General features: G+C 38.5%; 1 protein-coding gene across 1 annotated transcript in view; it reads right to left on the minus strand.

The window, feature by feature from the left end:
* Positions 1 to 22,614, minus strand: part of ST8SIA6 (ST8 alpha-N-acetyl-neuraminide alpha-2,8-sialyltransferase 6) — a 123,143-nt gene that overhangs the window by 4,838 nt on the left and 95,691 nt on the right. The window contains exons 5-6 of the mRNA XM_063101336.1: positions 5,615 to 5,759; positions 126 to 238 (exon numbers count right to left, since the gene is read on the minus strand). Of these exons, the coding sequence (XP_062957406.1) occupies positions 126 to 238; positions 5,615 to 5,759 (258 nt within the window). The remainder of the gene's footprint in view (positions 1 to 125; positions 239 to 5,614; positions 5,760 to 22,614) is intronic.

Consider the following 22,614-nt stretch of genomic DNA (forward strand, 5'->3'; position numbering starts at 1 on the left):
GGATAATTTGTAGACTTTAGCAACACAGTTGAAAGGTCAAAATTACAAAGGGTTATCTTCACACTATCTCTTTAAGATATCCAAGTGATCTTGTGTTTCAGAGAAACCAATTTGACAGGTCTTACCTAAAAACGAAGTCGGATTTATCTATTTCGGCTCCGCAGAGAGAATTGTTCAGAATTCCCCCATTTCCAACCACTGCACACTGATTATAAGGGTACTCCACGAAAGGCTGAGACTGGAGCAGGAGAAAGTGAAAGACCACCATGAAATAGCATTGGTTTTTGAAACAAAAAACATCATCAGCTTGATTCTAGTAACTTTATACATGCTAAGAAGGAAAAGAACAAAAAGAAAAAAGGAAAAAGAAGCAGCATTTCCTTTTCTATTTTTTAAAAAGCAGCAAAACATACTGATCAACTATTATGACTTATAATAAAAAAAATCATGTAAGCCTGTTTCATTTATCTTGAAAGCAACAGACATCCTATAATATACAGTACAATGTAGCAATACAAAATATAATATGCTTGTATACAAAATATAATGCATTTTACATCACATAATTAAGTAAATAAAATAAAAATGACAAAATCCTACATTGTGCCTTTCTGACACATAGGGACATTTTCAGCAAAAAAGAGAAAATAAAGAAATTAGAAAGTAGCATTAAATCCTCTATTCTAAGGCATAAAATAAGTAATTTAGCAAAAATTTCCCATGCTTCTTAAATAGGTAGACCTTCAGGCTCAGTAATGGTAGTAGATTTATGCCTGTCATTTCAACAAATGACCAGCCAAGGTACTTCAGGGAGGCCTATCAACTCACCGCTGCCATATTTCAAATTAATTTCCAAGGCCTGAATCCTTTTTGTTTCCTCCTAGGACCCAACTTGCTTACTCCAAAATGTTTCCCAATTTTCCCAAGTTGTCTACAGCCTGAAACATCACTTTTCAATTAAACAGTACACGTTTTCTTTTCTGGTCATTCTCCCTGAAGTTCAAATGTGACCTTGAGCCCACAGCAAGGGTGCCAGATCATACTCCACAGTGATGAGGTCTTGATTCTCCTATTTAATCTCTAGAACTAGAGTGCAAATCCTCAAGGGCAAAGTGGCTGTTTATTAGCTTTAATTTCCTTTCATCTTTCCCTCTGGATCTAGCATAGTGTAATGTCCACAGTGAGCTTTCAATAAGCACTTGTTGGTCCAATGGCCCAGCCTGATGCACCCCCAGCAGTGTGCTGGAGCTGGCTTGAATGAGCTTACAAGAGCCAACTGGTCAATATTCAGGAATTCCATAAGCACCAAACATTAGTAACTTGAAATCATGGCCATGGCGAGGGTATTTAGACCACTGAAACTGGCAAAGGCTACAAAATCAAGGTGCACCACTGGCCACAGTCCAGAGTGCCAGAGTGCCAGCAGACTCCAAACCACTAAGACTGCCATCTGTTCCTGATGCTGGATCTGGGAGATACCAAACAAGCAAAGACAATTCTGTTTCAATACTTCTCCCTTTGTAGGTTTGTTGATAAAACTTAAGTCATATTATCCTTGTTATGTGAAAGGTATTGTTCCAAATGCATAACATGCTAGCACATGCAATCCACACAACAACATTATGAGCATTTTCGAGATGGGAAAATGGAGGCATGAGTTTAAGTAACAGCAAGAAATTGAAAGAGCTGGGATTTGAACTCCAGAGTACATGCTCTTAACCACTACACTGTTACTATGGGTCAAATGTGTCCCCCAAAAGTTCATATATTGGAAACTTGATCTCCATTGTAATAGTGTGTATTAGTCCATTTTTGTTGCTTATAACAAAATACAAGAAACTGGGCAATTTGTGAGAAAATGAAATTTATTGCTTACAGTTTCAGAGGCTGGGAAGTCCAAAGTCCAGGGAACACATTTGATGTGTGTCTTGGTGGTGGTGACAGTGACCCAGGGGTCTCATATGGCAGAAAATGGCAGAGCAGAGAGAGTGAGAGGTCCTCATGCACTCTAAGCCCTCAGAACCATGCCCCTGACCACCATTATTAATCCATTCACTACCGCACAGTCCTACAATCTAATCACCTCTTCAAGGCCCCATCTTTCAATTACCATAATAGGATTTCCCACCCTCAACAGTTACAGTGGGGATTTAAGCTTCAATGAAGTTGGGGGGGGGGAATCCAGTCTACAGCACAGTGTCAAGAGGGTAGAAAATCCAATTATGGTATTTGAAAGGTGGAGCTTTTAAGTGGTGATTAGAGTGTGAGGACTGTGCTCTTGTGAATGCATCGATCCATTTATAGAGTGATGGGTGTGGTTATGTTGGCTTTATAAGGAGAGCAACTGAGAAAGTTAGTTCTGTCTTGCTTAGCACATTCTTGCCATGTGATACCCTGAGTTGCTATAGTGTCACCCCAACAGGAAGAAGACCCTCACCAGATGTGTTCCCTGGACCACTAGATTTCCCAGTCTCCAAAGTGTAAAAAAATCATTTCTCTATCCATTACCCAGTTTCAGGTATTCTGCTATAAGCAACAGAAATGGACTAATATAACAGTACACACCTTCTCATCATTCAAGGGATAAAAATGTTAACTACGTGCCTTATTTCTCTTTACATCTGCAATGCCTAGCATAGTGCCTGGCTCTTAAATGAATGGTTCCCAGATATCTTAGACTATTTCATGTTACTGAAATTCCAGCTCAAGATGTCTTCAGATGGTGTCTACTAAATGGTACCACATAAATTCTAAATTTTATAGATAGAGTTGGATGCAAAATGCAAATATGCTCTTTACCATATAATAGAAAAGATTACTGAGGGAAATATATCTCAAATAAAGCACACAAAATAGTGACTGTTTTTCTCTGGTTTCCTGGTGAACTGGGGCAAAACATCCTTATGCTTTGGGATCTTATTTTCAGTAAGAGTTTAAATAAATTACAAACCTCCGTGTTTCCTTAAATAAATATCCTAAGAAAATGCAAATTTGCATGGCTCTGCTGCCTGCTCATTGCTCACTCTGGTTGAAAATCAACTTTGTTGTTTTCCTATTCAAGTAACTTTGCAGAGTTTTTGGAGGAAGTTACTTCACACCGTTTAATCAAAAGCATTTATGGGGATCTGCTGTGTGCCCAGCAGTTCTGGGGAGCTACATGCAGAAGAGTAAAGTAGAACAGAGTGGGCAGGTGGAAGCAAGGTAGGAAAGAGGTCAATTCTACCATGAGCCCTATCTGTGGAAGGTGAAGCCTGAAACAACACACAAAACAATGACCTAGCTTTGCAATTGTTACTATATTGACTGCAGAATATCCTCTCCCTAATTTTTGATAAGTCAGTATAAATTTGGAAAATAGATACAGTTGTTAACCACATACAGACTTATCAAACCTATGTTGTTATTCCTTTCAAGGTGCCAAATAAGAAGCAAAATAGCTGCTGCTCCTCTGTTCTGGTGAGCAAAAAGCAAGACAAACGTTAGCAAAAATTGCATGGGTGAAAGAGTTGCTCATTGCAGAACTCTTCAAGGGCTTCCCTAAGAGGAAATAGAAATATTCTTTCATTTTTATCTTTTCAGTTATTGGTCATTTCAATGCATTATAAGAATTCTTTATGAGTTTTTTTCCTAAATAAATTTTATTGAGGTACAATTACCTACAATCAACTTCATTCATTTTTTTTGATCACTTCAAAGCACCGAATTTTGTCTTTATTCATTTTCTCTATTTTGACTATTTTCTTTATGGGTCATTTTTGTTCCTCTTTTCTTCCAAAGAAATTTTCAATATATTTTTCTTTATCATTTTCTATTTATTTCTCATTTATTCTCAGCAAATTATTCTTCCTCTGAATTGCAATGTAAAAATAAAATTGGAACAACTTACATGAGCAATAATACATTAGTTGAAAGAAGTCAAAGGTCCAACAAAAAGGATTTAATTTTAAGAATCTAGTACTCTACAGTTGGTAAACTGCATATATATAACATGATCCCATTTTTTACCATATTGACATGTCCTAATTGCTTTTAATCAAATCATAAAGAGATGCCTGAGAGTGTATGTTTATAAGCAATGGGATATTCTTCATAACAAAAATTCCCCAAGTAAGGGACAAGTTTCTTCTTGTGTCAAGTGTCAGGTGGTATTATACCATATCATTACTCATTTGTTTATTTAACAAATATGTAGTGAATGCATATTTATATTGGGAAATGTTCTAGAAGCTTGGGATACATCAGTGAGCATAGCAGACAAAAATCCCTGTCTCAGGGAGGTTATGTTTATTGGCCACGAATTCTTACCTATTTGCTTCCCAAAGATAAGCCACATAAGTGTACAGTTCTTTGTAAAGGAATTGATTTAGTCACCCAAACTGACCACTGAAGGAATCTTAATCCAGGTGAAAAATGGTCATCTTCACAAGCCCCAGTAATTACTATGCAGAAAGCACAAGTGCCTCATTTCATTCGTAGAGTCAGGAATATTCAAGGACTGAAAGAGCTTATCATTTAAGATATAAATACCCTTCCCTGAAGAGAGATGCTGCATTTAAAATTGCCTTCCTAAAATGGCCCACTATATAAATGCAAATCAGAAACCACATTGAGATATTACCTCACCCCAGTTAGACTGGCTATTATCAAAAAGACAGAGAATAATAAATGCTGGCGAGTATGCAGGAAAGGGGGAATCCTTCTACACTGTTGGTGAGAATGTAAATTAGTATAGCCACTATGGAAAACAGTATGGCAGTTTTTCAAACGACTACTGATAGAACTACCATGTGATCCAGCAATCCCTCTGGGGGTATATACCCAAAAGCATGAAAATCACCATGTTGAAGGCATATGTGCTCTCCTATGTTTATTGCAGCTATATTTATAATAGCCAAATTTGAAGCCAACCTAAATGTCCATCAATGAATGATTGGATAAAGAAAATGTGTTATTACGCACAATAGAATACTATCCGGCCATAAAAAAGAATGAAATTCTCCATTTGCAGCAGCATGGATGAACCTGGAGAAAATTATGTTCAGTTAAATAAACTAGGCACAGAAAGAGAAATACCTCATGTTCTCACTCATATGTAGGAGTTAAAAAACAAAAAACCAACAAATTAATAATAAGTTGAACAGTTAAAAGGAGAGAGAAGAACTGTGGTTACTAGAGGGAGGAAAGAGGAGGGGAGAGAGAGAATAGTGAGAAACTGGTTAATGGATGCAAAATTACAGCTAGATAGAAAACTATCACTATTGCTGCACGCTACACCCAGGCATCTAGAATTAACAATGATTTACTGCATGTTATCAAAAGACTAGAAGAGGAGAGATCAAATGTTCACATCACAAAGAAATGATTAAGTTTTGCAATTATGACTATTGTAATTGCCCTGACTAGATCATCACACTGCTTACATGCATTGAAATATAACCCAGTACCCCATAAATATGTACAATCAATACGTTTTGATAAAAATGTTTTTTAAAAAATGGCCCACTACACATATTTTATACAACATAACAGAGTATGGTATTTTAATTAATTAAATTAATTCTGAACATTTACCTGGAACAGTGACACAAATAACCCACAACAAATCTTTACTCACCACTGGAAACATATGAAAAATGTTCTCTTTAATTGGGATTTCTTTTTTACTTTCCACCTCATAACTCATGTTAGTTCCAACTGGTGTGTTATTTTGAGAAACAATGAAATTTTGAACAGCATCACAACAGGCAGCAAGTTTTGCTCTGCAAAGGAAGAGAATAAAAACGAGCCAATGAATAAGATTGAGAAACCAAAAACTGAGACTACCATGGATAACACAAAAGAGGAATCGGCCATATTCACTTTCAAAAGGAAGGTAAATCATTCACAAAGATGACATTTTTATCACTTCAATTCTAATGGTAGGAAGGTGAATTGGCAGGGCACGGTAAACATATCAGGTCCTTCAAAAAAGTTTGTGGAAAAATAGAATGGAAAGATGGTACTAATCTTCCCATGAACTTTTTTTTTTTTTTGTCTTTTTCGTGACCGGCACTCAGCCAGTGAGTGTACCGGCCATTCCTATATAGGATCCGAACCCGTGGCCGCTGGGAGCGTCGCCGCGCTCCCAGCGCAGCACCCTCCCGCGTGCGCCACAGGCTCGGCCCTTCCCATGAACTTTTGAAGTACCCTTACATTCATCCTTAGGTAGGGACCTTTGCTGTAATTGGGAATAATGCTCGCATCTTCCTTCGGATGCTTTCCAAAATGGCACTGTGATATCACAGTTGGTTGTTCACAAAGTAATGCTGCTAGCATCTAGCTGAAAGCCTGCCCAGACACAGCTGGAAGGTGCCATAGAATTTACATACAAATACTTCAAACCCTATATGTGACTGCAACACGCGAGACCTTGTTTCACATGGAGGATGTGAAGGGTCTTCTACGGGACCAGGGTTATCAGGTGGCCTGGTCAATGTGCCTTAAACTAAACTGGCTTGATGACAATCTAAGTCTTGCTGTGTCCTTCCTCCATACAACTCTGGTTCAAAAGAGAATACACTGCCCTCCACCCCCAGGAAAGAACCAGGGCCCTCTGTACTGGTCTGAGTTTCAGAATTCAGAACTCATATACATTCGAAAGTGCTTAACTTTCAAGGAGAAGGCTGGTCCTGGGAGAATCTGGCTTAATATTTTTAGCCTTGATCAATAAAGATGGAATCTGAAAATGTGCAAAATCATCTTTGCATTAAAGATGGTCTAAGAACTATACATTTGAGAAAGAGATTTTTGTTAAAATTGTGGAAATTCCTTTTTCTTTTTCACCTTTGTTTTTATTTTTTTGTTTTTGTTTTTGTTTTAATTCATTTCAAGTCTCAGTTCAAAATTCTTCAGTTCTAAATGGAAAGCTCCCTGGATTTCCATGAAATGTTAATGACTCCTTAAGGCTTACAGTGTGCAGGACACTATAGGACACCCTGAATACTAACAACTGAAAGGCTGGAGCCATAGCTCCCGGGCATCCCTTCTGTTTATTAAACTCTCTGAGACTCCATAATGAGATGTGGGGCAGTTATGGTGAAGGAGAGGCTGCAAGTACTCTCCAAGTATTAATCAAGGGCTGCCTTTCTGGGATTCATTCTCTATGATTCTAATGAGGGTCCTCGAAAAAGGAATTTTAAAATGTAATAAGCACCTGCAGAAATTCAAAGGACTTATTTGCCATCCTATCCTTTTCTAAAACAGTCAAATTTCTTTTCCGTCACCTAAACCCCCACATACCTAGGCTAAGCAACATACCTCTCTCCTGTTGATGCCTCCTTTTTTTGCCTTTCCTCCGGCCCCACCCTACATTATATAATTCATTGATTAACCAATAATAAATAATAACAAACATTTAGTGCATTCTCACTACGTACTAAATATTTTACATAGATTATCTCATTTAAGCCCTACAATAACTGTATGAAATGGGAACAATTAACTCTCTCATTTTAAAGATGAGGCTAACTCAAGCTCATAAAGTTAAGGAGGTTACATAGCACATACTCATTCATCTACTTATTCATCCATATTTATTTAGCACCTATTAAATATCGAGCACTATGAGAGGTGCTACCTAGACACTGGTCAATAAAATAAGCATTGTCTCTACCTTTATAGTGTTTATGATCTAGTAGGGAAGAAAACAGGTTTACAAGGATAAATCGTAAGATTAGCAAGTGTTAAAGCTAAGATTCAAACCCAACTTTCGAATCCTTACTCTAAAGCTGACTCCCAGTGCATGTCCTACAAAGCACCCATTGTGCACAGTGCTCCTCACAAAGGATTTGGAGAGAAATTAACATGAGTCTGAACCCCTATATCTTACAACCCAGTTGATTTTTCTAGAATCCTCAAGTTCATAATTGGAAGCACTTCTTAAAAATGTAAGAGAGCACTATGGGCTCAGAGGGTCTTTCCACTATTGTTCATGTCACATCATGGAGAAGAATCTGACCCCTGCACCCCACCCAGCCTCCTCGCACAGTTGTCCTGCCCCAGTGACTGTGCTGGACTCTATATGAGCCTGTGTATTTGCATGTGGGACTTACAGGGGGCAAGGCATGGAGAAGGTGGGAGAGAAAGTATAATTTGGCATTGGAGGTTGACAACAAGTCATCCTGGTTAGAGGCCATTTAAGGAATGAAGAAGATGCCCAGGTTTTCAGCTGACTCGCTACAACTCAGCAGTGCACACTGGCTTACTAAAATTCAAATGCAATCTGAAGCTGCATGATTAAAGGCGTGGCCCCTAGAAAGAAAGGGAGAAACACGTCTACGCTGCAGTGTTTGAACCACACTCTGTATGCTTGGGTCTGCTGTGGAAGCTTTGCTTTCAAAAGCACATGGACAAACTGGGGCCCACCTGGAGGGAGCAGACTAAAATCCATGACAGATGAAGAACCAATAACGTCCAGCCTGGAGAAGAGCAGACTCGGGGGATTCAATAGCTGTCTTCAAATATTTTAAGGACTAAAATGTGCTAGAAGAATTGGATTTAACTTTTGAAGTCTCAAGATATAAAAGTAGGACTGTTATGGACAGAATGTGTCCCCCCAAAGTTTATATGTTGAAACTCTAACCTCCAATGTAATGGGATTTGGAGGTGGGATCTTTGGGATGTGACTGGGACTAGTTGAGGTCATAATGGGGATAGCCCCAATGAATGTGAGGTTACGATAAAAGGCTGGCTATCTGCAACCCGGAAGAAGACCCTCACCAGAACTTACCAGAACTATGTTGCCCCCTGATCTTGGACTTCCAGCCTCCAAAACTGTGAGAAATACATGTTTGTTGTTTAAGCTACTCAGTCTATGGTATTTTGGTATAGCGGCAGGAGCAGACTAAGACAAGGATCAACGCATAGGGCAATTCAGCACACGTGTACTGAGCAGCCAGCAGGTCATGTCCATGGCCCAAGATCATGGGAGTTACAACTTACAAATTATTAAATACAGACATGAATAAAACATGGGTGGCCCCTGTCCTCCAGGAGCTTACTCACATTAGGAGAGACAGACACAAAACATAACTTGTATTTTAATATCATTTCAATATAATTTGGACTGAGGTAAGATGAGGTTATAAGAGCACAGGGAAGGGGGATTTAACCTGGGAGTTAGGGGAAGATTTCATGAAGGTAGTGTTAGTACAGGGCCCAGCACACAGGAGGTACTTGATAAATATTAGTTCACTGCATGAATAAACCTGTGTGTGGGAATCATCCTTTGGGTAACAGAGAATGGAAGATAGTGGAAGAAACCTAGAGAGAAGAAGGCCACTGGGAAGTGACTGGCAGGCTACTGCCAGAGTCACCTAATTAAAGATTAAAAGAACCTACACTGAGCAAATGATCTTAGGGTGAAAGGGGGAGGGGGAAATTTGAGATACATTAAGTACGTGAAAAGAACAAAGATGAGGGATAAACAAAGGCTGCCAGGAGCTAAGGCAACGGCACTGTAACGAGATGCTCTTGCTGGTCTTCCTCGGAACCCCAACACCCCAGCAGAACTCATTCATTTCACAAATACTCGTCGAGAGCATCCTATGTTCCAGACACTGTGCTATGCTCTGGAAATACACTGAAGAATAGACAGGATTCCATCCCTGCCCTAGTCTTGCAACCGAGACAGCACAATTTAGATGAGAAGTAGAAAATGGAAGGCATGCCAGAACAAAGCAATAAAGGTGATTAACGATTTGTTAACTGTGATCTAGAAGGAAAGGTCAGCAACTTAGGGGGAATCTTATTCTACACAGGATCACTGAACCACAGGAAAGAAAATCAATAGACGATTGTGTAAGCAAAGAACAACTGGATTCTCCTCCTGCAGAGCCATAGAAAATACTGTATTCATAAGCTTATAAATGTTTGAAAAGGGAATAGAAAACAATTTAATGAACTCAGAAGATGTTTTTAAATTTCAGTTTGTATGATTGTTAACTCCAGGAGAGAGGTAGGAAGTTTAAAGAGAAAGAGCAAACTGAAACTGTAGAGAAATAAAAAAAAAAAAAAAAGAAAGAAAGAAGAAACAGATGGACCTAGCAAGAGACAGTGGAGAAAAACAAAGAGGTAGATACAAAGAAGTGAAACAGAAAGAAAACCCTGAGAAAAGCAGAAGAGGTGAAGACGGAAGGTAAAAGTAATAGGGCATGATATAGAGAGATATACACATATCACTCCTCATGTCAAGAAATGAAATCTAAAACTCCTTCCCTTGAACCTGGACTGGCCTCAGTGACTACTAGGACCACTAGAATGCCACAGAAATAGCATTCTAGGACTTCCAATGCTAGGTCATTAAAAAGTCTTGCAGCTTCTGCTTGGGTCTCTTGGACCGTTCATTCTTTGGACACTTTCTCAAGGAATCCAGCCACCATGTTGTGAGAAGTTCAAGTCACATGCACAGGCTCCTTTGAAGGTACTCCAGACAACAGCCTTAGCTGAACTCCTAGCAAACAGCCATCATTAACTGCCAGACGTGTGAGTGAGCCAGTGTGGACGACCAGCCCGGGCAAACTTTCAGATGACCCCAGTTCCAGCCACCACTGGACTGCAACCATATGAAAACCCTTGACTTAGAGAGAAAAACATGACACCATTATTTTAAGCCATCAAGTCTTGGGGCAGTTTATTATGCAACAATTAAATTACCAGAATACCAGTTAAGGGATAACGGCAGCTATATAAATCGGGGCTCTGCAGAGAAATAGAACCAATAGGATATCTGTCTATCTACTTACCTATCCATTTGTTTATCTATCTATCCATCATCAATCTAAAGAGATTTACTTTAAGGAATTGGTCCACACAATTATGGGCGCCAGCAAGTCCAAAATCTGTAGGGTAAACTGGAAGGCTGGGAGTAAGGCAGGAGTTGATGGCTGCAGTCTTGAAGCAGAATTTCTTCTTTGGGAAACCTCAGCTTTTGCTCTTAAGGCCTTTAACTGATTGAATGAGGCCCCCCCACATCATCAAGGGCTATCTCCTTTACTCCAAGTAAGTTAATTGTAGATGTCAACTGCATCTACAAAATATCTTCACAGCAATACCTACATTAGCATGTGATTAAATAACTGGGTACCATAGCCTAGCTGAGTTGACACATCAAATTAACCATTACAGTAACCTAGACAAAAGTAGCGGTGGGGGATTGAGAAGAGGCAGATTTGAAACATATCTAGGGTGTGAAACTGCTAAAGTTTGGTGAGGGACTAGAAATGGGCACTGGAGAAGACAACAGCAAGGGACACACACAGGTTTCTGATTCAGGCCACTAGGTGAGGGGTGGCACCTTCCCTGACACAGGGAGTAGCCTCAAAAAGAGGTGGGTAGGGCAGTGGCCTGTTAATAATGAAGATGATGGCCTGTTACAGTGCTAACTCATATGAAGACATGCAAAGTGAAAATGGGATCCCGTTGCAGCAATAGAACCAGAAGTTAGATTATGAAAGAGTAGGGTTGTGAAGTGTGACAGTCGGAGAGAGATTCGCCATCTGGCTGGCTGCATATGTCATTTGGAATGAACACATGGCTGTGGCTCAACTGACCTCTCAGGGTTCCCCTAGTGCTCTCGTTACACGATTGTCCCCTGCTTTTTCAAAACGAAAGCCAATTGTGGATTACATAAGTGTGGAAAAACAAGTCCTAAAAATACTAAATCAACTGTTGGGATAAATGGTAAGATTTCTGAATATATTTTAGTTTGTAGACAAAAAAAAAAAAAAATCTAGGTCACTGCCATTATTGTTCAATGTGTGAAGAGAATGTAAAGTCATTTTACCAAACTTTTGTTGACAGAGGTTATACTTTTACTTAGTTAGATATTTTCTAGCAGATGAAAAAGAGGCATAAGAAACTTTCTTTTTGCAGACATTGGTAACATATTGAAATCCTGAATTAACACTCTGAATCCTATGAAAACAGAGTTTTATCACTGTAATGCTGAATCAGTCTTTTCTGTAATTATGCCAACATGCTACTCTGTGAAGCATTTCTTAAGGGAAATGTTCCCAGTATACTACGTGCTCGTGCCACTGTCTTTTTCAAAAGGTCTCATCGTTTCATGAACTCCAGCTTACCAGGCTGATGTGGTTTGAATGTCCCCTTTAGCTCATGTTGGAAATTAACCCCCAATGTAGTGGTAGAAGGTGGGACTTTAAGAGGACTGTGCTCTTGTGAATGGATTGATCCATTCACAAAGTAATGGGTTGATGGTTTAATGGGATGTCAGGGGTGTGGTTCTGATGGTTCTGTAAGGACAGGGAGTGAGAAGGTGAGCGCTCTTGCTCATGCCATTTTTTCACCATGTGACAGCTTGGTTGCCATGGGACTCTGCAGAGTCCCCACCAAGAAGGCCCTCACTAAATGTGTTTCCTGGAACTTGGACTTCCCAGCCTCCAAAACTGTAAGAAATAAATTTCACTTTCTTATAAATTACCCAGCTTCAGGTATTCTGTTATAAGCCACACAAAATGGACCAATACACAGACCAAGTACTAACTGTAGGTTACAGTGAAAAGTAATGCACACATATCTTAAGGGGCTTCATCTGTGCTACGGACAGGAGTCCAGGTCTTACACACGTGGAAGAACAGGTAGGCAGGACAGTTCTGCTCATGGTCACTTAATGAGCCTGGTTCACATGCACAAATGGGCCCTATGTGCTCCTGGAAAGCCAGCTCATGTCTCAGGCATTCTTCCAGGACAACTCCCATGGCTTACTGTGGAATTCATCATCTTCTGCTTTTTGACTTTAGCCCCAAACTTAGCTTCTGTTTTTGCCTGGCCTCTGGGAACTATGCACCTATTTTCCTGGTTTGGGCCTCTGGTTTCTTTCCAGAGTCTCTGCTTTCAGGCTTTTCCCAACAGAATCTCAAATAATAATTATCCATTCCCACCCTGGATCTCTAGCTCATAATTATTCTCCATAGGGGGCTAAATAATCTGGAGAAGGGGTGGGATGCATAACTCTTGGCTCTGCCTATAATCAGGCTGATTGATTTTCAGGAAATTCAGAGTCATTCCTGGTTATACCTCGAGCACATGATTTGACCAGTCATCTCGCAAAGGAGGGACAAGCCACAGACTGTTCACATAAAGGTAAGTCCTTTTCTACTGAAAATAATGCACGGGAAGATTGTAACTTAGAAAGTTGAAGCTTAATACTTTCTGCTCTGTGTGACCTATTTTCCATCATGAAAAGATCAAAGAAGGTTCAGGTAGAACAACTTGAATAGGAAGGGTTGGTCCTTACCAACTGGATGGGATAATCCATATGAAAAGATCACAAAAGCAAAACTGGAGCTTATAAGTGTCAATACTTCTCCTTAGGCAGAGGATTAGAACTGAAACTATTACAGCTTTATTGCTACATCATGGACTTGTTGTACTTATTATAGATACCAAGAATTTAAACTATTTTTAGTAAAATATTAATTGTAAGTTAGCAAAATGATATTGAATTGGAAATAGTAATAATAGCTATCACGTATTAAGATTCTAGCACCTAACACTTGAGCACTTTACATATTGAATATTTATAAAACCTCATAAAGGCAAGTATTATCTCCATTTTACCAATAAAGAGACAGGCTGAGAATAGTGGCTTAGCCTAATAATGATGATGATCATGCCACCAGTAACCAGCTTTCAAGGTAAAATGGTGATCTAAGATGTTCTAGTGGGAACTCATTCACTCACAGGGGGAATGGGGTGTGCAGTGAGGCTGGAGAAGCAGGTAGTTTCCAGGCAACATAGGGTCTCATGGGATTTTAGTTTTTGTTTTGAGCGCAATGAAAAAAAACACCATTGGGTTCCAAATGGGTTGGGCAGAGGTGGAAGTGATGGAAGCAAGTTCTGGCCAGAGCCCATAGCCCAATTTTCATTTAAAAAAATCTCTCCAGCCACTGTGCAGGGAATAGATGTGGAGGCTCCACCATGGGGCATGGTGATCAGGGTCAAGTCACGGAATAAGCAGAAGGTAATATTAGAGATTGAGTATAGACAGCTCCTTGCAGGGTTTGGCTGTGTAGTGGAGGAGAAAGCACCTTTGAGTATTGCTATGGGTTAAATGTGTCCCCCAAAAGTTCATGTATTGGAAAGTTGACCTCTATTATAATGGTGTTAAGAGAGTGGGGAATCCAATTACGGTACTTGAAAGGTGGGGACATTAAGAGGTGATTAGGATGTGGGGACTGTGCCCTTGGGAATGGATTGAGCCATTCATGGAGTAAAGGGTGTGGTTCTGATGGCTTTATAAGGAGGGCAAGTGAGGAGGTTAGTTCTCTCTTGCTCGTGCCATTCTCACCATGTGACACCCTGCATTGCTGTGGAGTCACTATCAAGAAAGAGGCCCTCACCAGATTTGCCCCTGGACTGTAGACTTCCCAGCCTCCAAAACCGTAAGAAATAAATTCCATTTCTTTATACATCACCCAGTTTCAGGTATTCTGTTATAAGCAACAGAAATGGATTAATATGGGTTTGTAAAAAGTGAAATAAAAAATAAAATCAAGATAGCATACTGACATACTGTGATTTTAGAATTAACTGGCTCACAATAAACTCATGTTTCGAACTCAGGGAGTAGTGTGCATTATTAAGAATAATGATCTGAAAACTCCAGTGATTTACAAGGGTTCCAAAGGCAGGAAAACATTCCATTTCAGTTCCAACAGATCAGAAGAATTAAGGGCTTCAAATAGACAACACTTCTTTTTAGCAACACGTCTACACCTAGGTTAAAGTTGAGTTATACACAAGATTGAACCAGCCGTCTGGTACACTGAGAGAAATTCCAGTGACCCAGAGGGCGTCTGTTATTAGTTTGTGTGATTATCAGGCTAGCATCACAGTGACAGGTGCGATAGGGGAATAGATATAGTTGTCTGTGCTTCAGATTAATCCATGACACTCAGAGTGGAGTTTTATCTTCTCATTTCTGGCTCTCTCACAAAACTAAGAAGGTGAGATGTCCTATACACTTAGAAGTAGAAATTCAGACATCAGTGATTGTCTATGAATGACTCTAGTTAGATACAGAACAGAAGACACGGCATTCAGAAAAGCCAAGAATATTATCATATTAAAACAATGGCAGATGTCTCATGTCACTATCTTGCTACTTTTCCTTTTCCCCGGAAATGCTAAGAGCTCTCTGCCTCCACCCCACCCCAGTGGCTCTCCTCCAGATTGCCCTGCTGGGCCCCTCAGTCCAAGTCTTCGTCACTTCACACCTGGCCTGGTGCAGGAGAGGCCACCTGTCATATCCTTTCTGCATAAGATTAATCATTTTTGGCATGTTTTGACAGAGTAGGCAATGGATACCAAGTCAGAATACCAAGATAAGATATCCAGTTCCTTCATTTACTACTGACAACACCTTGGAAAATTCTCTGAACCTCTTCCTCTTCATTTATTAAATAGGGGAAATAAAAATGATCAAATTTCCTCTAGGATCAAAGTAAAGATTTTTTTCAGTACTATAACCATGACAGCTGTATTTAACCTTCAATTATTCCACCATCACCTATAAAATGAAATCCAAATTCCTAGTGCCCCACATAACATGACATTGGCTGCCTGAAAATGACCTCTGCCATCTTCTTTCTGGGACTTTGGAAACGCCCTTACATAGACATCTTCATCCAGCCCTTCCTCTTCCCCTGTTCTTCCCAGCTCAATCTCCCTTTCTCCATGAGAACTTTTTTACACCATGTCTAGGGATCTGCTCCTCCTCTGAGTATTAACAGCAGTCCATGGGTTTATGCCACATATTGCGTTTAATTCATAGTTCTCCATCCTTGCATACATGTCACTATATATACTGAATAAAGATCTTTGACAGAAAGTTCTGTATCTCATTAATATCAAAGGGAGCGTCAAGTATGCTCAGCACCTACTAGCCAGCTGCATATATATTGAATATTCAACAAAAACACACCAATTGATTAATTTACTTCATTGTATATATATATATATGTGTGTCAACTTAGACAACTCTTCCATTGTTCTTAATACACAAAAGAAGAAGGGATTGCAACTTTCTTCTGCTGCCACAATCTAAGGGATTCATTCAGGGGAGGAACCTCAAGCTGGAAGCGATCCTAGAGATGCTCCCTCTACTTCCTCACTTTAAAGAAGAGGAAACAGAGGACCAGAGACTTCTTCGGAGTCACTAGCCAGGCACTGGCAAAACTAAGGCTGGAGCCCCAAATTCCCAGTGCTTTGTCTGCTTCTCTCCTCGGATGTGGGTTATTAGGAGACTGTGGATAATCTTGGCATCTTGCTTCCCTCCCTTCAGGCTTCTTCTTCCAATCTTCTAACTCCTACAATTTTCTTCATTCTACCCAAAGAGATTTCATATTTATATTTGTATCATAACAAAACTACCCCCACTGAATAATATGGGAGACATCTAAGCATTGATTGAACAGTAAATTCGTGTATTTAAATAATGAACAAAATATGTTGGCTAGATTTGCATATAATGTTAAAGACCCTGATGAAGGAATCAAAGAACCCAGTAGAAGAGCAGGAATAGAGAAAAGTGACTGCTGAAAGACAGACCGTCAGCTAATAGGAATAAGAATTGAAATGAAAGGAGAAAAAGAAAGTGAGTGGAAAGCAGGAATGGGTCAAAATTAAGCAATCTGCCCAGAGGAAGAAGAAGGAATGAAAGAACCAACATTTTTAGAAAAGTATATCCTTCCAAAGAGGACTGAAAATGTGCGCTGTAGAGTAGTACTCATACTTCTTGGTTTTAAAACTTACGGTACAGTAATTGAGACTGTGTGATGTTAGTATAAGGATAGACAGAGCAATGGAAGTGAATTGACAGTCCAGAAATAAACCCTCACATTTATGGTAAATTGGCTTTTTGACAAGGCTGCCAAGGCAACGTACCAGGAAGGATAATCTTTTCAACAAATGGTGCTGGGACAACTGGATATAAAGTTGAATTCCTACCTCATGCTGTTCACAAACATTAATTCAAAATGGATCTAAATGTAAAAGCTAAAACTATGAACTCTTTAAAGAAATTATAGAAGTAAACCATAATCTTGGGTCAGGGAATGGTTTCTTAGATATGACACCAATAGCAAAGGAGACAAAAGAAAAATAGGTTGAACACCATCAAATATAAAAGTTTTTTGCTTCAAAGGACACTATCTAGAAAGTGAAAAAGCAACCCATAGAATGTGAGAAAATATTTTCAAATCATATATCTGATGAGGAACTTGTGTCTAAAATATATAAAAAGCACTTACAACTCAATAAAATGACAAATAGTCCAATTTAAAAATGGGCAAATGATTGAAGTAGATATTTCTCTAAAGATATTTCAATCGCCAATGAGCACATAAAAATATACTCAACATCATTACTCACTAGGGAAATGCAAATCAAAAGCACAATGAGATACCATTTCACACCCACTAGAATGACTAAAATACAAATTAAAAGAAAGACAATAACAAGGGTTGCTGAGGATGTAGAGAAATTAGAACCTTTATACGTTGCTGCCGGGAATGTAAAATGGTGCAGCCACTTTGGAAAACAGTTTGGCAGCTCCTCAAAATGTTAAACATAGAGTTACCATATGGTCCAACAATTCCACTCCTAGGTGAATAACAAGAGAAATGAAAACATCTGTTCACAACAAACACAAATGTTCACAGAAGCATTATTCATAACAAACACAAAGTGGAAACAAACCAAATGTTTATCAGGTAATGAATGGTAAAATACGTCATATCCATACAATGGGCTATTATTCAACAATATAAAAGAATGGAGTACTGACACGTGTTACAATGGATCAATCTTGAAAACATCATGCTAAGTGAAATGAGCCAATAACTAAAGGCCACATATTGTATAACCTCATATATATATATATGAAATGTCCAGAACAGATAAGTCCATGAAGACAGAAAGTAAATTATCAGTTGCTAAGGGCTAGGGGGAGGGGAATGGGAAGTTACTGCTAATGGGTACAAATTTCTTCTTGGGATATGATAGGGATTAAATTGTGTCCCTCAAGTTTTGTGTATTACAGCTTGGTCCCTACTGTCACAGTGTTAAGAGAGTAGGAAATCCTATGGTGGTAATTGAAAGATGGGGCCTTGAAAAGGTGATTAGATTCTGAGGAACATGCCCTAATGAATGGATTAATAATGGTGGTCATGGGCATGGTTCTGAGTGCTTTAAAAGGAGACCTGAGAGTCTCTCTCTCTGCTTCTGCTATCTAGCAACATAATATCCTGTGTCACTGAAGCCGCCACCAAGGAAGACCCTCACCAGATGTGCTCCCTGGACTTTGTACTTCCCAGCCTCTGAAACTGTAAGCAATAAATTTTATTTTATTACAAAATACCCAGTTCCAGGTATTTTGTTATATGCAACAGAAACAGACCAATAAAGGGTAATAAAAGTATTCTGGAATTAGTGGTGATGGTTGTACAATTCTGTGAACAGACTAAAAACCACTGAATTATATATTTTAAAGAGTGAATTTTATGGCATGTAAATTATATCTCAATAAAGCTATATATATATGACAAATGATGGAGAAATGATAGGGATGATCTCAGACACAAAGCATGATCTAAATCTTTGGATTCAGATAAACATAGGCTTAAAAAATAGACTTTTGGTAAATTATTTTTCTTTTCCTGTCTTCCTTTCTCTTTCTCCTGCCCACAAATACTTATTAGCTAACTAAAACCCTGCCTTAGGTACATGACTATGAAATAGTGCCTCCTCTCAAGGTGCATGGGAAAGAGAACATTAAGTACACAATACAGAAAGGTCACCATGGAGTAATATGGGATTGCATGGAAGGAGCACTTAACCCAGATTGTAGGGCTGGAGAAGGTTCCTTAGAGGCAACATCTAAGAGCAAAGGAGGGCTGGGAGATGGCCAGGTGATGGGCATCGGTAGGCATTAAAGGCATTGCAGATAAAAGGATCAACATGTTCAAAGGACCAGATCTAAGAAAAAATAGGGTAACTTTTAAAAAACTCCAAATAATTCAATGTGGCACATAGAACATAGTGGGAGTGATGGCAAAAGAAGAGGTTGAAAAGATAAAGAGAAGGGTTTTGTCTTCATTGGTGCAGGTGATTTTGGAGGTGGTGGGTCATGGAAGGTAGTTCATAAATGTAATTAAGTATTGTAGAATGACTACTCAGTTGTAATGGGAAGGTTGCACTGGAGAAAAACAGCACTGGAGAGATGTGACAAAAAGGAATACCATGTAATCCAGGTGACAAATAATGTTATCAGTACCGCTGAAGAAAAAAGAGATTGAGAAGATACAGACAAAGTGGGATAGATGCAGTTTCATTGATTGCAAATGGGAAATGAAGAGAGCTCAGAATCAGTGAGGTCATTCCAGTTCCTGATGTGCGCAATTGGCTGGACATAAGACTTTGAACAAGTCAAGAAACAGAACAAAGAGGATCAAATTATGGAAGGAAGATCAGTTTTTTTCCACATCTAATCTGAGCTGCTCTTAGGAAATTCAAGAGAAACTGTCTAGAAGACAGGTAGACTAACCTCTTCAGGCTTTAGTTTACGCATCACTGAAGTGGAAATTATAACATGTAATTCACAAGTTGCTGTGCAGATCAAACGAGATTATTTATTTCAATGTGCCAAGCATTGTGGCTGGCATGCAGTAGGCACTCAATAAGTGTTCCTTTGCCTCCATTCCTTCCAGAGCCTGTCCAAAATCAATTAAAAATTTACATCTTAACATGAATTAGTACATCACATTTTGGCAGAGGTCTGGCACTGAGTAACTAAAATTTTGAGGAAGAATGAGGAAGGCAAATTTAGGAACATGGAAACTTGACATGACATGTGTCCCTGGGCCTCTGAGGCATTGCATTGAGAAGCAAGAGAGAAGGGAAAGAGAACCTGGGACAATTTGCAGAAAATTATTTTTTTAAAGGGAGTGGGGATGGGGAAGTGGTGGTGGTGGGGGGGTGACAGGCACCTGACACACAGCAGCTGTTCAATACATTTGGAAATATATATATATAAAATAAATGAATGAACTCTTTATATACTTTGCAATTTTGCTGAGGGTTTATCCTAGCTATACCTCAAACCACTAAAAGTTCTGCTTCATAACTCACCAGTCATAGAAAAATTCAAGAGCATTATGTGATCTAACATTCAATAAGGGATCAACACAAGTTTTGGTCTAAGAAAAGAATAAAGAAAGACCAAATTCAATTAGCAACTCAAATGACTGAGTTTTCCCTTAATAGTTAATTACGCGCACCAATATTGTTAAGCTTGTGAAATATCAATTCATATATTTCAGTAGAATATAAAAATTAAACCAAGGCAAAATAAAATATAAAAGAATATGATTATCAAAGCAAAGGACAGAAAGTCAATTGAAATGTAAACTCAGAAGTGAAGCAGCAATGTTGAAACACTGGAGAAGGATCTCTCTACTGGGATATTGCACCAGGGTGGAAACAACGTAATGCACCAATGAAGACACTGCAAGAAATGTTAAAAGAAGAGTATTTGAAAGGCAGAGCAGCCTAGAAGAGGCTTATCTGACATGGGAGCAAAACGCAATATAGTGAACACTGAGTACAACTTGGGAGATAAATTTTGAAATAGAATTTAGAAGACCAATGAATTTCATGTGGGTTAGATACAGTTTTAAGGCAGTTAATATTCTGAAGGCTAGGAGAGAAACCAGTGCCTAAATGTAGAAGAGCTAGTTTCCGTTATTAAATCCAGCAGAAGTAATGACATGGTGGGGGGTTTGCTGCTTTTCTAGATGCACAGGCATGCTGTATGGCATGACAAATAGAAGATGATCTGACAGGATATTAACAGTGAAAAATGATCTTGATGCAGAGGAAACAAAGAAAAGAAAATCTGACAACTGACCCAAAACACCTATCATAAAGTACACACATCTTCTTAAATTAAAAAAATAAAATAAAATATGTATTGCTTTCAACTGTCATCATAGTCACCCTGAATGAATTATAAACTGCAAACATTTAAGGGGAATGGAAAGGAGGAGAATAGTGACTCAGAAAAATGAACTTTGTCTTTTATAATTGAAAGAAGTCCTTGATAGAGATGATTTTTTCTTCTTTCCAAGAAATCTGTGCTAAGGAACAAAGTGCCTGCAACATAATAATGTCCAATAAGTGTTGATTGAATGAAAAAGTGTAAGTTCACAAAATGCTAACCAAAATCAAACAATATCTGGAGAAATATTTCAGAAGATAACTGAAAACTTTGTTGGTTAAACTAAGATTGGTTACTCAGTTCTATGATTTCTTGCAAAATATTGATTAACTTATCCATTTATTTATTTGTAGAATTTATATACTTTCACAAAGCTAAATCATTAAATGATACTGTTTTAACAATGTAAATATCATGTAGTTAAAAATTTCACATATGTGATACATGGTATGTAAGTTTAGTTTAACACTATTTTTTCTAAGAAGCTCAAATAAAAATGAAAGCAACACACTGGCTGTTATTTTAGAAATCTAAATTAATCTACTAATACAGCACTGGAATCTTTCTCTTATATTTGGCAGAAGAAAAACAAGGAACAACTTTCAAGAAATTCAAATTTAATCAAATCTGAGGAGCTAATTCAAGATTTAATAAAACTGCTACCCATAGTTATATGTAAAACAGTTATCTGTAACAAAGTAATTAGGCACAAAATGCCTGTTTTACAAGTCATTTAAAAGGTATCTCATTTACATGAGACTTAAAGGTGTGCATTTGCATAATAGCACTGTTTTCTGCCACTGCTTAGTACTTCAAGAAGTTTATGAAAAATTGTCTTATAAGACAATCCAAATCTTTCCATGAACTTTTTGAACACCCCTTGTAAGTGACTGATAATATCCAGTCATCTTGGATTCTAACTCAATCTTTGAAACATGAGGATATTTAAAGAAATCAAATTGTATTAGAGGGTCCAAAAGAAATTGAAAAACAAAATAACAGCATGTGTGTTTCTGGGGGGGGAAGTGAAAGTAAAATGAAAATTAAGCACTATTGCTATGTACCTATTAGTTTTCTGTAATTGGTTACACAAATGAATACAGTTCCATTAAGTTAGAAAGCCATTCAAGAAAGCTAATGCAGTAATTACCATGCAAGTTACCTAGGGAATCTAAGCCTGCTGAAGCTCAAAGATCTTCTGCTGGTATAAAACCTGCTTTACTAGTAGTTTCCAGAGCTTCACAAAGGAAGCAGAAATTTCAAGGGTGAAATAGAGGAAGCGGGGAAGGAGAAGTAAGAAGCATTTCATATCTCATTTCATTTCAATTTAAGCATCTCAATGTTATCGTCAAATATCTGAGTGTCATACTCAAGCAAACGATTAGCCATAAGTTTCTAAAAACAAGAGGGAGAAAATGTGAAAAGCAATAATTTCTTAGGTTGATATCCAGGTAGATTTTCCACAAATTACCTTGTGTATTAGCTTGTGCTTGGAACAGAGAGGGGCAGCACCTCTAATAAGAGAATCAATAAATGGATTTCAAAACAGAGAAGGCAGA

This window comes from Cynocephalus volans, chromosome 6 (genome assembly GCF_027409185.1).
Source record: "Cynocephalus volans isolate mCynVol1 chromosome 6, mCynVol1.pri, whole genome shotgun sequence".
Lineage (NCBI taxonomy): Eukaryota > Metazoa > Chordata > Mammalia > Dermoptera > Cynocephalidae > Cynocephalus > Cynocephalus volans.